Source organism: Trichoderma evansii (genome assembly GCF_050947405.1).
Source record: "Trichoderma evansii strain SZMC 28006 chromosome Unknown GGI43scaffold_21, whole genome shotgun sequence".
NCBI classification, from domain to species: Eukaryota; Fungi; Ascomycota; class Sordariomycetes; order Hypocreales; family Hypocreaceae; genus Trichoderma; species Trichoderma evansii.
The window spans coordinates 494,805-510,324 of NW_028145185.1; the positions used below are offsets into that span (position 1 = coordinate 494,805).

General features: G+C 48.2%; 3 protein-coding genes and 1 non-coding gene across 4 annotated transcripts; 3 read left to right on the plus strand and 1 right to left on the minus strand.

The window, feature by feature from the left end:
* The first annotated feature begins 2,577 nt into the window (after window positions 1-2,577).
* Window positions 2,578-3,768, plus strand: GGI43DRAFT_192183 (uncharacterized protein). Its single transcript, XM_083199962.1, has 2 exons — window positions 2,578-2,654; window positions 2,706-3,768. The coding sequence occupies exons 1-2, from the start codon at window positions 2,603-2,605 to the stop codon at window positions 3,035-3,037; spliced, it is 384 nt and encodes a 127-aa protein (XP_083057500.1). The 5' UTR covers window positions 2,578-2,602; the 3' UTR covers window positions 3,038-3,768.
* A 2,136-nt stretch (window positions 3,769-5,904) lies between these two features.
* GGI43DRAFT_192188 (or S-antigen, C-terminal domain-containing protein) lies at window positions 5,905-7,996 on the plus strand. Its single transcript, XM_083199963.1, has 3 exons — window positions 5,905-6,402; window positions 6,540-7,424; window positions 7,498-7,996. The coding sequence occupies exons 1-3, from the start codon at window positions 6,316-6,318 to the stop codon at window positions 7,738-7,740; spliced, it is 1,215 nt and encodes a 404-aa protein (XP_083057501.1). The 5' UTR covers window positions 5,905-6,315; the 3' UTR covers window positions 7,741-7,996.
* Window positions 7,997-8,789: 793 nt separating this feature from the next.
* GGI43DRAFT_t180 lies at window positions 8,790-8,905 on the minus strand. The gene has a single exon. It is a non-coding gene; the product is annotated as a tRNA-Leu (tRNA).
* Window positions 8,906-9,189: 284 nt separating this feature from the next.
* Window positions 9,190-10,785, plus strand: GGI43DRAFT_192202 (tRNA splicing endonuclease subunit SEN54). The gene is made up of 2 exons (XM_083199964.1): window positions 9,190-10,637; window positions 10,701-10,785. Exons 1-2 carry the CDS (start codon window positions 9,329-9,331, stop codon window positions 10,721-10,723), a joined length of 1,332 nt encoding a protein of 443 aa, XP_083057502.1. The 5' UTR covers window positions 9,190-9,328; the 3' UTR covers window positions 10,724-10,785.
* The last annotated feature ends 4,735 nt before the right edge of the window (window positions 10,786-15,520 follow it).

The window sequence follows — 15,520 nt, forward strand, 5'->3', positions numbered from 1 at the left end:
GTTCAAGTGACTCTTTCTCAGCATGAGTGCAGCTTGCTTTGTCTTTTCTTGCAAAGTAAGAGATCAATGCCTTTGAAGAGTCCTCGTTTATTTCTCCTGTGAACATCACATTCCGTCATACAAAGAGGATCTTCACCTCCATTGGCCATCCTGCCGCGGCTGAAATGAGTATATTGCCGCTGAATTCTCTCATAAACCAGAAAGTTGACTTATCTGTATAGTCATAGTCATAACTGGGTGTTTCTTGTTTCTTGCGACCAGAGATCTGCTGTGACTTCCACAAAACTAGTTCCGCCATATGTGTGGAAAATTGCTGGTTTGTAACACTTCGTATTAAGGATATATCCATATGAAGTTTACTGGCCAAAACGCTTCAGACTTTCTGGATGCGCCCAGAATGAGCCATTATGCGCCAATCCAAAACATCTTCTGTACTGTATCTGGGTCGCCATTGCCAACATTCTCCTTTTCAGGGAGATCTCGGCTTTCTTTATATCGTGGTAAATAAATGTAGCTGCTTGAGCCAGTCTAAACGTACAAAGGCGAATGGGAGATGAGGCCCCAGTGCGGTTTCGAGGCTGCCAGTGATGTAAGCTCCCTCTGTTTCCCTGTTGGAGGGGTCTTCGTTGTCCATGAGGACTATCACGGCCTCGAAGGTGCCGCCGCTGCCACCGCCGGCCCATAGGCCCGCCTTGTTGTTCTGTCGGGGATTCTCGTATTCTTTGCGTTTGCATCATCGCCGTTTGCGTAAGGGACGATGATGTTGAAAACACGCGGCTTTGAGGCGGGTAAACGTCGCTATGAAATTGGGATTAAATTGATAGTTATAAGGAAAGAGAAGTAGGTGAGATATTCCCACTCTTCAGTCCGCTGGAGGTATTTAATACATATAGATCGTGTAGCTCGAATACCGGCATCAGTGATAACGCCAGTGTTAATTGGCTATCGGCAAGCCAGCAATCAACTGCTTCCGGTAGATGGAGAGATAAAAGCAGACGCGATATCTCCATCGCGGACCAGTCGCGTTCAGCTGATCGATACAAGCTCAGGCGGAACTTCGGCAACGGGGAGCTCGGCCAGCTTTTCTTCCAAGAGGCACTTTTGTTCACTATATCCAGTGATGATGAGAATGCGTTCCCATTGGTAGGTGCTGACGGTGTCCTCCGGTCTCTGGCTACTTCTTTGCCCTTCTTGCCGATTGGAGCATCGAAGGGATCGCTCATGTATGATGTAGTAGAGTAAACCGGAGCAGAGGCAGCTGATCTGTATACCAGTTCCTTGACATATTAGGCGTTTATGCCATTGACATACGATGCGTTCTGTATACTGTCTCCGTACATAACCCTGCTATGCCTTCGCTAATATAGTTTATTCGCCCGTCTAGCATTTTCATCTCCGTCAGCATCCCGCGTCGCACTGACAGCATGCCTAGGATAGGCTGTGCCGCGAGTGTCGATACAGACGTACCCCAACTTCCAGAGCCAGCAAAGGATTTAAAAAGCGAGGGGCTCAAGAGAAGCAAGGGGCCTCTGCCTTTGCTCACAAACTCCCGGCACTCTTCTGCCCTTTTCATTTGCCGTTCAGTTAGTTTACTGTCAGGAGTTATTCTCCCAGAGAGGAGCTCACCAGGGGTACGGCAGGTTGAGACTCTGCATCAAAACTGTCACCAAGACACAGAACCATCGGCCACATCGCCGAGCCATGTCAATCAAGCTGACTCATAATAACAGTAATAAGAAAATCCAAATCAATAAGTTATTGTAACCGTCTGTAGATATTGTATCGTTATAAAGGGATGCCTCCATCTCGGAGACCTTATATCCCCACATTGTATGGTAAGAATATTAAGGAGCTGTAAAGAAGAAAATGATAAAAGGAAGAGAAAAAAATATTCATCAGAGAGAGGGGAATCATGACTTTTTATAGGCGATAGGCTCATCGGTAACATGCAGGAAAAAGGAGGTGAATGCTGCCTCTGCCGTATCACAAACATGACTATCAGGGTGTCTTCACCGCGCCGCTACGGTTAGATACAGTAACAAGTTGGATAAAATGGGAAAATGTATATTTCTGACATTCCAGTTGACGCATCAGCCGTCAATGAACTTTTTGCACGCTATTCCGCGGTAGCCAGTACGGTGGTGATGTTACCAACGGAAGGAATAATGTCTTTGCCTCAGTCAAAGGCCCACACTCGTTTCGTGGTTGTATTGAGCCACAACCAGTTCCAGATATTCTGGAACACTCTAATTCCAACTCTATCACGCCAAATTGCGGACTTGCGATAGAATGGACCCTGAGGGGATACACTGGTGACAAGCCCGAACTTTAAACAATAGTGCCGAATGCGAAAGGAAAGTTCAACAGTGGCGAATGAGAAACGTTTACCCAAGAGCGTAATGTCATTCCTCGGCAGTTTGTTCATTTTACGGTTCCGCAAACAGCAACATAGTTCAGATTCTGCCCGCCTGGCATTATAGCATAGCATAGAAATTATTTGTCCAAATATTTTTATTGTTTAAAAACTTACATCCTCATCTCTTTTTATGAAATGTCATACTTACGATTTCTCTAAACCTCTCACCTACCTCATATCACCGCCATGTCCGAGATGGGATATAAAACGTCCTACAGACAAAACTACTATCATAAGGGTAGGTAATATTCTCAATACTCAGTATGTATATTAACACATCTACTTTCAGGTGTTAATTTAAGTCCTGAAGAGCATGCTCAAGGAAGAATGGACGCCTTGCGAACTGCTTCAGTGGAAGCAGCAAAACTGGATCCTAACGTGGCCTATGTTCAATATGGGACCCTAAGAGGCAGTGGAGTTGGTAGTGACTGGGTTGTGGATTTTATTGACAAGGACTACAACGTTGCCGTTCAATTTGATAACACCGAAAAGAATCCAGTGACTGGTGTGCGCACAAGGAATTTCGGTTACGCTCTAAGTGTGACTGTCATACAGAAGTGCAGGCCCATGACTGTAAACCCAGCGGACAAGCCCCGTCATATCATGGCGTCGCTGTCATAATCTGATATCCGCTGGTGTTGAAAATGAGAATTTTTGGAATGTTGCGTGGTCGTCTTTATTTTTACTTATGGTGTTGGAGGTCCCTTAACAACCAGCCAGATTAACAGGGGGGCTAACATCGCTCTAACAGTGTTTTTTGAGTTCGGTTTTCTCTTCGGCCTCTTCCCTTATTCTTGGTCCCTATAGTCTACTTTTCTCTATTGAAACTAAACCAGAAATGCTTCCTCGCATAAAGGTTCCGCTACAGATGTTCGAATAAGGGCCAGTCCACCTCAGGTCAGCCATAGTGTGATTTTGTCACGTTGTATATGGTAGTACAAAGGCACGTTGACACGGTGACCGTCGCCGACTACTTATTATAAAGATGAGTATGAGGCTGCCAGGGTTGTGGACCAGCATGGCGCATCAAATAATAAATCACCCGCGCGGCAGCAATTTTATTTAATTAATATTCACAGCCGCAACGTCAAAACAAAAGTTGCCTGTCATGGCCAAAGCTTTCGGAAGTGGCTTTCGGAGTTCAGCCCAGGCTAAACCGCTTGAGGCGCCAGATGGACGCTACAGTCAGGGCCCGCCTCGGAACAGGTACCTCCATGTCACTCCACCGCAGAATTCGCGTGGAGGGGTTACATTGCGAGATGTGACCCAAATCAAATCCCGGGTGTTGGGAGGGAGCCTCCTGGAATTGGAAGAACAGAAAGGAAAAGAAAAGGGGGAAGCGGGAAGTTAATAAGAAGACGGTGATGACAGTCGAACAATAATAATCGGCTGAAACAGGGATTTTGACGTCTTACGCGCACTACTTGGTGCTGGTGCCTTGCATTTCCTTTTTCGGGGTCTAAATCAATACGTAGAAGGATCCAACAAGGCTGACTTGGCCGTCTATTCTTACGGCACGACTACAGGGTCATCCACACTCATGCGCCTTTGCCGCGACAATGGAAGCGCTTATTTTTGTCAATCTGCTCTGTAATCAGAGCACTAGCATCTGATTTCCAGCGGTGGGGGTTATAAATCAGGTTCTTTGCCTCGCCACACAGAATCCAGCGCGTCTAAGGCGTCTCTGGCCGTTTCCATTATGGAGCTGGTTGGGAAAAACGCCTTGGAACCCCTGTCGCTGCGGTAAGAACTGGCGGCGGTGCAAGGGACCGGGTCTCAGGACAGTGGACGGTGACGCGGACCAGCAAATGACAAGTGTTAATATTGCCTCGATTACAGATCTGACCGCTACAGGGCCATGCCATGTCCATGAACTCGTTCGAGAGATGAGAATAAGCCGGGTATGCGCGATGTTACGGCGATGAACTAACTGGGCATACGAAGCGCGCGCCATCAGTGTCTGTTTTAGGGCAGTGCGGATAGTACTTTTGATTACAGTGCATGCTCTGTCCCCCATAAAAGTATGCGGGCAATACAGTAGTGCTAATAAATAAGATTAAATACATCTTGGCACAAATTAAAGAGCAACAGAGGAAGAAGAAGAAGAAGAAATGGAACCCTTTGTCCCAGTGTTGTCGTGCGAGTGTATTGCCATTGATTCCCTTCTAAATATATCCAAGAGCACAGCACAGGGCTTAGTACCTGTAGCGACAAGCACCATTTGAAATCTTACCACTCATTGACACTGACGTGACGCAGCCACAGCGAACGCGTGCTCTGCCCTATGCCGCTGGCTGAATACGGCGTTAATCGCGGGGTACTTGGCTGGCCTGGAATGTCTCAAATGGAGCCTCAACAGAGCCAGTACGAGCGCTACTGTCTTCCAATGCCTGTAGGAATATAATGAATCCCCAGCTGTTACGTACTATTGACAGCGGCGGCGCATCCATATTAGCTGCTAAGGCAGTGGCTACGATTCGTGACATGGCATTTCACATCTGCATGGCCCACACCCAAATCGCAATCCTCCTTCGCCATTCTTGCGCTGGAATCATCACGTCGCACAGCCGGTTCGCTTCTCCCCAGCGATTGATTGCGAAAGGAGGCGAGGTGAGGCGCTGACAGATACTTCACTGTGTTTGCACGGTATAAAGGCCATCGGCTGACCCGCATGCGGACGCACCCATCAATGGCTTGATTTCTGCGCTGCTCTTGCTCAACAGGTCCCTGTGGGGTGCTGTTATTGGACATAATTCGCACCGTCGGTCCCAGTAAGCTCAGGCAAGCTTCGTAAGAGGCGCAGGCCGTCATCTGAACCGGGTCCGGCGCAAAACCCCCCGCTGCTGTCTATGAGCAATCTCACCAAACCTGCCTCAGTCGTCGGCCGGGGGCTCCAATACGGACTCGAATCAATTCCAGCGCACCGAGCTCCAAGCTCTATTTCCAAGACAGGTGTTTGCTGCTTCAGTACTGGCAGGTGCTGTGTCGACACAGCAGTGTTGCTTCCAATACCACGCAGTCAGTATTCTCTACGGCCTTCACCACTCGCAGGCGAAGAGACTTTGCGCACGACGTAATACAAACGCAGCTCGAGATCCTGATTTCACAGGCGGTCAGTATTACATACATCGCAAATCTTTTACGGTCCAGAGCTCGCAACCAGAGCTCGCAACCACAGCCGCCCTGCCCGCTACAACAGGCGCAGAGCCGCTGCAGCTGCTCCACTGAAGCTAATGCAACTGGGCTCCCCCGGGCCACCGATTTCAGCTGTTGACGAGGGTCGCCATTGCTCGGTTCGCCTTACCTAAACCACACCCACTCACTGCTTCTGCCCTGCTCTCCAGGCTGCGTCAAAACCTCCCGCCGTCCAGCCAACCCGTCGCCTTCCTTTGCGCAAACATCGTCACAATCCAGCGCCGGCGCGCCGAGGCTGACGCCGTCCTTCAACTCGATTGCTGAGCCCTTGCTGAGAACCACCCGGTCGAGGCGATCCGATCCCGCTGGCTCGAGCCCTGTGAACCAGAAAATCCACCCGGCCGCAGCCTGCCAACCCCACCTTCGCATCGACCTGCCGAGCGCCTGTTCTTGTGTGTGTGTGTCTTGTGCGGAAATAGGGTATCGTGACGGCGACTCACCGAGCAGCTTATGCCTGCTGGTCATCTGCTGGCGACCCGGCCTTGGGGGAACCAAACAGAGCGAATCCCACGTCTCCGAGAGCGCACAGCACCACCACCGCTGCCTCGACCTTCTCCTGACCGCAGCTGAACCTCCAGCTCTGCCGCTGACGTCTCCACCACCTTGAGCGCATTCGTAATCCCCAAGACAGCTCCCGCAGCGACGACAGCAGTATCAACAGCGGCGACAACTCACAGCTTCACCGCAGCGACGGCGACGGCAGCATGGCTTCTACGCCAGCTAGCGTACGGGTCTCGGGCCCTCCAAACAGGAGCTTCCTGGTGGGATATCCGGGCATCTCTGCGACTCTGGTACGTTGACGACTGCCTACCCCCCTACCAATCCCCCCCTCTCTGGTCCGAAGATGCGGTGTCAAACAGAATGAGAGCGCACACAAATCACTTGAGCGTCAGGAGCTTGTGCTAACACGGACTTAACAAACATATAGCCGCGAATCGAGGGCAAGGTCGAGATCCGGCCGGGCCAGGGCTTCTCTATGCCTGTGCCGGTATCTCTGGTGCGAATAAGCCTCCAGAAACGCGAAACTATACACCCCGATGCCGATAGTCTAACCAAGCGACATCTGGGTGCACCCCGAAAAGAGACAACAGACTTGGTTGGCAAGGAGGTGTTGCTATTCAGATGCTCGTCAGGCAAGGATGCCGAGAACGTTTACTCCATGGACCTGCCCTTTATTATCTTTATCCCCTTTGGAAGAGGCGGCGAGGAGACAAACCGACGAATACCACCAGCATCATTACAGCTACCCAGCAGGATCGCTGAAACATACTATGAATTAGTAGTAACGGTGCAACAAGGTCACAGCAATCAATACAGATACAGCTTCCCACTTCCCCTACTGCGATACGACACACTATCAACTTTTGGCATGTATAACAAACCCGAGACAAGGCAGATTACCAGCGACAACCTCGTCCACCTCGCCATCAACCTACCACGCTGGAGCTACGGCCCCAACGACCCCATAACCGTATACATCAAAATCGCTCCCAACCTTGACTGGTGGAACAAGGCCAAGAAGGTGTCCATAGACAAGATCACGCTAGGGATAGAAGAGGAGATTACCTTCAACCCGGAAGGAGACGAGCCGACGAAGAAGGTCAATAAGCTGGCGAAACAGGTCCAGGTAGTCAAAACAAAATTACCGGAAGCAGGATACGCCACCAACATCGGCTTGGTTTTCCCCGCGAAAGACCTGAGAGACTCCGAGGGCATTATCAAGAGGGGCAGGCCGGCGTTTCCCCAGTATGAGGTTGTCTCATTCACCACATCATCAACACTATACAAGATTGAGTTCTACCTCAGCATCAAGGTATGGCTGATTCCTTCCACTTTTTCCCAACTAAAGATGAGTTGAGCTTTTACTTACATGGACATGTGTGCAGGTGCAAGTAAGTGGTGCTAGAGACCTCCACATACGGCAACCAATCGTCATCTGCCCTATCGATCAACAAGGCTGCAAAGAAGAAATGGACGCCATCGAAATCGCGGCTAGAGAAGCCTCACATGTCGATCCAAACAATCCCATGGTCCCAGCTCGTTCCATCGTCCTGGCTAACGATCGAGATGCGTTGCGAGCCTTGGGCTTGTGTACAGTTGGAGGGCAGAAGAAGCCTTTTATTGAGTGATGAACTTTATTCCACATATGAACCAAACTTGGCCTGCTCAGTATACTCGACGGACACGATAAACGATAAACGAAAACCGACAGAGAACGCCAGGCACTTTGCTCAATATGAGGCGGGTAACCCTTTGGCTACATCCGCGCCGCGAAGAGCATTACATAACGTATACCTTACTGCATCCACCCATTCGCTCATATTGAGTGTATTTTTTTTTAAAAAAAAAAAAAATAAAAGCAGATAAGAGTTATATTCATTCATTCGGCTGGACTGCAAGATCAACACATTTTGACGCAAAACGATGTCCAGGCGACATTACTGGCCATGGAGGTTTTTACATAGAATTACCATTGGCTAGCAACACACGGTACACCATATACCCATTTGAAAAAGGCGTTTTTGTTTTCTACTTTGGTACACTGAGGGTTGGAAGTGGAGCTGTTTCTCTATTTGACACAAAGATATAGTGCATGGCGTTTCAAGGCGATCTTGGACCGCTCCATAGTCCGAGAAGGAGATTATGGAAGGAGGGCTTCATTCTGAGAGAAGCCTGCACATTGGCCGGGGGCAATAAGTGCAACATTTTGGCACGGGCAGTGTATCAGATATATATGCTGGAATGGACCTAAGAGCGTGGCTTCTTCAAAACGGGAAGCAAGCCTGCCTACCTCCTTTTCATTTCTTTTCTTATTCTTCTCTCTCATTCTCTCACACACTCTCTCTTCTTTATGTATTCAACGATGACGAAGTTGACGAGATACTGGAATTTTAATACATGTACTGTAGTATATATTGGTCTTGAGAGCTTGGAGGAAAATTGGCTTAGATGTGCTGTACATTTGTTTATTAGCTAGCGGAGGAGGCACGAGGATAATCCATCCCAACGATACACAATAAAATTACGATATAAAATGTTGAAAATATTCTATTATAAATGCGAGCGGCGTGATGTTAAAAACATTCATACGCAAGAAGAAGAAAAAAAAAATAGCTCATATCAAAGCTGACATTTGTATGTATTTATTTACATAAAGTAAAAAAGAACAAAAAAACGATGCGAGCCGTAGGGATCGAACCTACGCGGGCGATGCCCATTGCGGATCAAGTATTTTAGTCGTCGGAAATCCGGGACTACCTAAACACAACGCCTTAACCACTCGGCCAGACTCGCCATCACGTGTTGACGTTGAAACAGGTAGTATATTTTTACCTTATCAAGTAACAACAATAATATTTGCGCATAGAGTTCGAGATTCGCTTTGTCCACCCCACCTTTAGTGAGATTTGATATCGCAACCAAGCGCAACATCGTCATCTTAGCTAAATTTTCTTTCTTCTCTATATTAATTTTTTCTTTCTTCCTACGATGATATAATTATTTTGTTTGTCCTTTTTTGCAGCAAGAGTTGCATACATAAAGCGCTCTGATTTTACTAAAGCTTCCTTCTCCCGTGCCCCAAGCAAAAAAGGCAGCTGAAGTTGGGCAGAATTTTGCTTGTGCTCTCGTGGGGCTGATTTCTGCGACACAGCTACCCGGAACTGCGCCTTGACTTTTTTTCCTTCTGTTTTTGGTGGACAGCATATTCGACACAACATGGCTTTCGACGACGAAGACAGCCCGCTGGTAGCAGGGCCGGTCGCGGCTGATGGTGAAGGAAATGCTCCAACGGCGGAAGAGACTCTCGAGGACGACATGCCCGACTACAAGCTATTTGCGTCTGCGTTTTCGAAAAAGGGCGTGTCGAGCCAGACGATAAGAAAGGGCGAAAAGGACTTTGAGGCACATGGAACACGATCCCAGGACGGTGCGCTGGAGTCGAGTCGCAGAGCGCTGGAGGATGTCTTGAGCTACACGAGGATACATCGAGCTGATGCTTGGGCTAGAGGCTGGTGTTTCCCAGATTTCTGGCTGGATGAGGAGAACGAGGCGACGGATTACGAGGGGATGTGGTTGAAGGAACGGGTGGTGGTCATGGAGCATGAGAAGGGAAGCTGGATGAAGGACATCGGGAGAGTGGCCTCTGGAAATAAAGAACAGCTCGGCGTAGGAAGGTTATGGCTCCTCCCAGAGGAAGCCATCTATCTGGTCGAGAGAGGCACCGTGGATTTGTGGTGGCCATATACAGACTTTGAAACTCTTCTCCCCAAGGGCAGTACTGCTGGAGGGCCATTTCGGCCTGGCTTTGGCCCTGATGATTATGACGTTGGGCTGCCGCTGAGCCTTGAGGCCGCCTATTCACTCTTCATCGGCTACGAGGGCGAGCAGGGCAAGACAACGCTGCCTAAGTATCAAGTCTATACTCATTTGAAGCGCGCAGGGTTTAACATCCTTCGTGCGCCGCTGGAACAGCCCAGACCAGAATCCCCAGAGCCTTCGCAGACGCTATGGCAATGGCTCTTCTCCTTTGTCAAATGGGAGGCAGGGCAAGATAGGATACAGCCGCACCAGCCCTTTGGTCCACTTGTAGCTCCAGGACTTTACCGGGCTTATCGGCCTATTTACCAGCAACTAGCTCTTCTCCCTCGACACAAACCTCTGCCTATACCGCCAAACCCATCCACGCCAGAGGATCCGTTCAGGGTACATTTCCACGTATGGAAACCCGGCGCGGGAGGATTCTCCAAGAAGAATCCTCCACCCCCCGACTTTCGCATCGCGGTTGCCGACACGGCTGACTCATGTCTGCCCACGCTGGAGCAAATCGAAACACTGCTCGAGTCTACACCGTACGATCCTGCACCCGAAGCTTGGCGGGGACAGCCAGGGAAATTGTACCAACGACTGAAGCACGGCCACAGAAATGTAATCGTGGCTGTTGTGGATAGGGGATTAGTAAACTTTATGAGATTTGGAGAGGGCGCGTTTGGAGAAGAGAAACTATTTGAACGATTTGACAACAGAGGCGCTGGGAGGGGAGGAAAGAAAGGCGGTCGCGGAGGGGGCCGCGGTCGAGGCAGAGGGAGAGGGCGTGGAAGAGGAGGACGATGATTAAACAATTTACTAGTTGATTTGTCGGACGGGGTTGGTTTATGGAAGGATTTTATAAACAGGAGTTTCGCGAGTGTTAAGGTTTTCAACTCAATCTATGAGAGACGGATTTTAGGAAAGGGGACTACTGTTTAGATATGTCATTTACGCTATACTGTACATACAGGATAACTGGTGTTTTGAGACAACTCAACTCCTTGGGCCTCGCGTTTTGGAGAGGGTTAGATCGTCGGATAAATTGGCAGTTGTCAAACACCGACGGCATTTGCTTCCCTACCCCCTTGCTTAAGTTACAAGTTATTAATGATAGCATAAACTTTTTTTTGTTTCGGTGTTCGGGAAATGACGCTGCTTTGAACGCAACACTTTTGTATGCGCCTTCTTACGAGAGCATGACAGCAAGCATGACCAGTTATGGCGTATTTTTCGAGCCGTTGCTGGAGTGGGGAGAGTTGACGATTGGCCATTTAGGGTGATCCACGTTTTGAGTTTCCGTGATTGAAGAGACAAGAGAAACAAAACAGGTACAAGTAGGAAAAACCAAAGCGGGGCTCGCCGACTCAACTCCCGGCACTGAGTAAGTAAAGGCCTCTGGGATCTTCAATTTGCGCATGGATCCGGTTGCCTACTTGCCGCCCGCAAGCAACAGAAAATACCACAAGCAGTATATTGCGCCTTTGGGATGTTTCGGGCGAGTCATACCCTGCTATCCGCCAAATTTTCCTCTTGGGCGTCTCGCCGTCCATGGCTGTCCACATACGGCAATTCATGTGAATAGGCGTAATGCTTATTACGGATACTAAGTCCGAACGGATGGTGTTGGGTTTGCTCTGAATAAGGGAGATTGGAAAACTGGATCCAGCACTTTCCAAAACGGGGCAATATCCAAGGTAGCCCGGCTTTCGCTGGCGGGAAAAAAAAAAAGAGAGGTAGAGTTACTTTTTTTTTTTTCGCGCCAGCATCCAACACGACAACTAGTACAAGGGTAGCTTCTTGTCGGGTCTACTGTGTATGTGGTATAGAGTGGTAAAGTTCCCTTGTCTTCTGACGTGATATCCACCCACCTTTAACGCCGAAAAGCAACTGGGGTTACAAAGCAACGGATGTAAATAGGTATACTGTAGCAAACTGGCATGGTTGTCCGGTTGCAAAAAGTTGACTATTTTGTCGTGTAATACTCGCTCCTCGGTCTCGCTCTTTCGCATGACACATGACAAAAAACGCTCGAAGATCATCCTCCTTTGGACCCCCTGTAACTACCCAAAAATGGAAACAGGTCCCTACTTTTGGACATGAATGCGCGCGGAAGCTCTGGAACAGAACAAAGCGCAAAAAGAGGAAAAAATAACTAACAATGGTTAGATGTATGTCTCCGTCATTCGTATCAATAGCCTAGTACATGTAGTAGATAGCGCCAAGTAGTATTCTAGTATATATAAAGCAGCGAAGCCAATAATTGAGAGAAAGTTACACCCACCCCCTCCTTGCGAAGTGCCCAGTAGGCTATGGGAAGAGAAAAAAAAGGGGGGCGTGAAAAGAACGAAACACGGAGAGAAGAGTGGGTTGAGAATGATCCACCTGGTCAGATTGGCGGCCCTGCACGCACTGAATTAACACTTGACGGGCTGGAAGCGCAGCGCTTTCTACTTTGGGAATTTGCGAAAGGGACTCGACTCCGTTTAAAATAGGCGTTGGTGCTTGTTTAATGTAGATCCGTTTAAGCGGTATATGAGAAATCACGTTTTCCGGTGATTAGTCTGTCTGGGGAGCCCAAAGCAGCAATTTTCCATCAGCTCAGCTGGGGTTTATTACGGCGGACAAAAGAAGAAAGTGCAAGTATCTGTGCTGGGTTTAGTAATATGTAATAAAAAAAAAAAAAAAAACTCCCAACGAAAGAGAGATAAGGGAACCAAAAACGTGCAGGATTCCTGCTGCTACGACTGTACTTTGTTCCTACTATTTCGCAATGTTATGCATAACGCACCGAGAAATAGGAGGGGGTGGGACACACGCACATGCAAAAAGAAAGAGAGAGAGATATATAAAAAGAGGCTATGGCGGGTCTCTCAGACGCCTGTTGGATCTGCCAAAATGTACAAAAAGTATGTACGAAGTTGTGCCGAATGAGGAATATGCCCGATCGCGACTTGCAGGAAGCTTCTGAACGGATTTACAAAGTATAATGGCGGAAATATCCCCTTCTTGTGCCGTCCAATAGTAGTTATTCATGTTTGTTTCTTCGCCGTCAGGGTAAATCCATCGCTTGCTTTGCCACAAACAGGTAGTGGTTTTCCGCATGAGCGATTAGAATACAGGGCATAACTGGCAAATCAAATGTCGTGAATGTTTAGGCTTTGGGCTAGGTAAGCTCACGAAAGCGGTAAAAAGAGCGAGACGGCAAAAAAGAGTTATAGAAAGTTTATGTCGTCAACTACGAATCCACAAGCAAAAGTATCATGCCCTCCCTTTTTTTTTCGAGCATTGACGAAGACAGAATTTATGATATTTCATACTGTGTGTGCTGTCCTGCTGGGTTTAGGATCCTGTCAAAAATTCCGGGCCGTCTTTTGTGTTTAAAACCACTCAAGCCAATGCGACGCACTCCCTAATTTGTTTGTTATTTATTATCTCGCTCTGTTATTGCGGATGAAATGCACCCAAGTGTGTCCTTGCATAAACCGTATTTGCCCGAGTGGCTGGCTGGGGGCGCTCGTTTGTTGATCAGCCATTCAGGCAACACCAGCTGTCCGGCTAACACTTGGCTGCATACGAGTTATGGCAGGAAAAAAAAAAAGTCCCAACGCAACGCGAGTGTTTAATATCGGTTGTGAAAATGGGGTGACACACTTCGCGTATACGTACATGTACGTCTACAAGAATGGACTATACTATGCCGCCAAGGCTGGCTGGTACTAACAGCACCGCTTGCTGGTCTATTAAAACCAAGTGTTGGACGCCACCCGCTACTATTTTAGATCCTCAATGCGTTATTGGCTTGGGCCTCGCTTGGCTCGCTATCTCTCTGGCCTCGCGGTCAGTTTCGCAAATAGTTGACGGTTTTGAGGAATAAGTGGGGAAGAGCTAAAAGGGAAACGCCCGTCACATGTGCCTTGGAACCAGCACATACTAGTATACCATGACTGTACTATTACTAAGTTGCAGGTTGATGATTGACGGGCGAGGGCCATGATTCCGTCCGTATTACTAGTACTATCGTTCACTTGCCGCAACTATGCCGCAGAGCAGGTCAGGGGATATGGACTGTAAAGTAGTAATTTCCTCGAGCCACATGGCATAGATATCCGATGGGAAATTCCCGATGCCGTTGACCAGGATCAACTGCTGGTTTGTCGGTAAAAGGGATAAAGCAAGTGAGAGAGAGCCAGCAGAGTCGCAAGTCAACAAACAATCAAATGGAATCATTCGGTTCTGCCGGAAACGAAACCTGCCCCTTACACCCCTCTCTAGTTGCAGTCTCTTGTTTGCTATTCGTACACTGGCGACTTAACTCTTCATGATCGACCGAAACTAATAGCTATGGGTCCTCGGCTAGCTCGTTTCCAGTTTCTGCTCACTCTCTTTTAACCCGTTTGGGCCTATTTCTCTTTTTTGTATACGTCAAAGTTGAAAAGGGGAATAATGTCATTGATTGTTAATCAAGCCATCAACTTCTTACCTATAGGAGCTTGATTAGGGCCCTTGGGACTTTCATAGTAGCAGTGCTAGCAGCATGATTAGCGCTTGGGTACAGTAGTAACGTTTGGAATTTGCTCGTGTAATTCGCGGTGCTAGTGTGCTTTGGGAATTTTATTTGCCTAGATCAATTACTCTGTTCAAGTCTAGCCCCCCATCAGCTCTCAGAACAGCCCAGTCCTTTTCCATCTTGGGCTAATTTATACTATTTTCAAGGGGGGGGGTATGGCCACTAATGTACGGTGGATGGCGATATTTCGAAGTCATTTGCCGTAACTGGCATTTGCAAAAGATTGTATATGAGAAAGAGTAAGATGTTCTCATCATCATCACACCATTCACCTCTCAGCTCAGAGCGGCAGAGCGAAGCTTTTGATTGTGACTCCAATAGGAAACACGCCCTGCAACCACTATGATGCTTGAACCAGGAAATTTACTGCCATCTGCAGATCACCCACTTTGACACGAATGAAAATAGACGCTGACTGATATCTTACAAGTATGAAAAATCCCACCTACCATGACTCCATCTTGGCAAAGCAGCCCATCCGTAGCCCACTGTCAGCGATACTAAAGCCAACCGGTCTCTCTATAGCTTGTTGGATCCCTTCTCCCTGCTTCTACTTGAACAGCTATTTAAGCAACTACTGTAACTAATATATACTATTTTTTAGGGAATGGACCAGGGTTTACGATGCCGTACTATACTATTACTCGTATCAATGACTCCAAGGGACCTGTAATGGAAACCCTAGCGAAACATCGTATTCGATGGCACCTAAATGAGGTAAACGCTCGGAGTAATCCGTGAATACCCTGGAGGCAGCAGACGGAAAAATACGTCCTTTTGGAAAAGTTAAGTAAGCGTAGCATTCACCACCGGGAGACCATCTACCCGGCGTCCCAGTTTCCTGTTCAGCTAAGGAAAAACCCTGTTGCCAATCCCCAAAGGCGGCCGCTGAATAGATCAAGCCGAGCTTGGCGAGCAAGTCGAGTTCCAAAGTGGCCTCTGCCACACGGTAAGCATCTCCGGTCTCCGTAACTAGGTTGCCGCTAGCAGCGACCGGTCCAAAAGGTAAAAAAAGCTACCTGCAATTCGGAAAT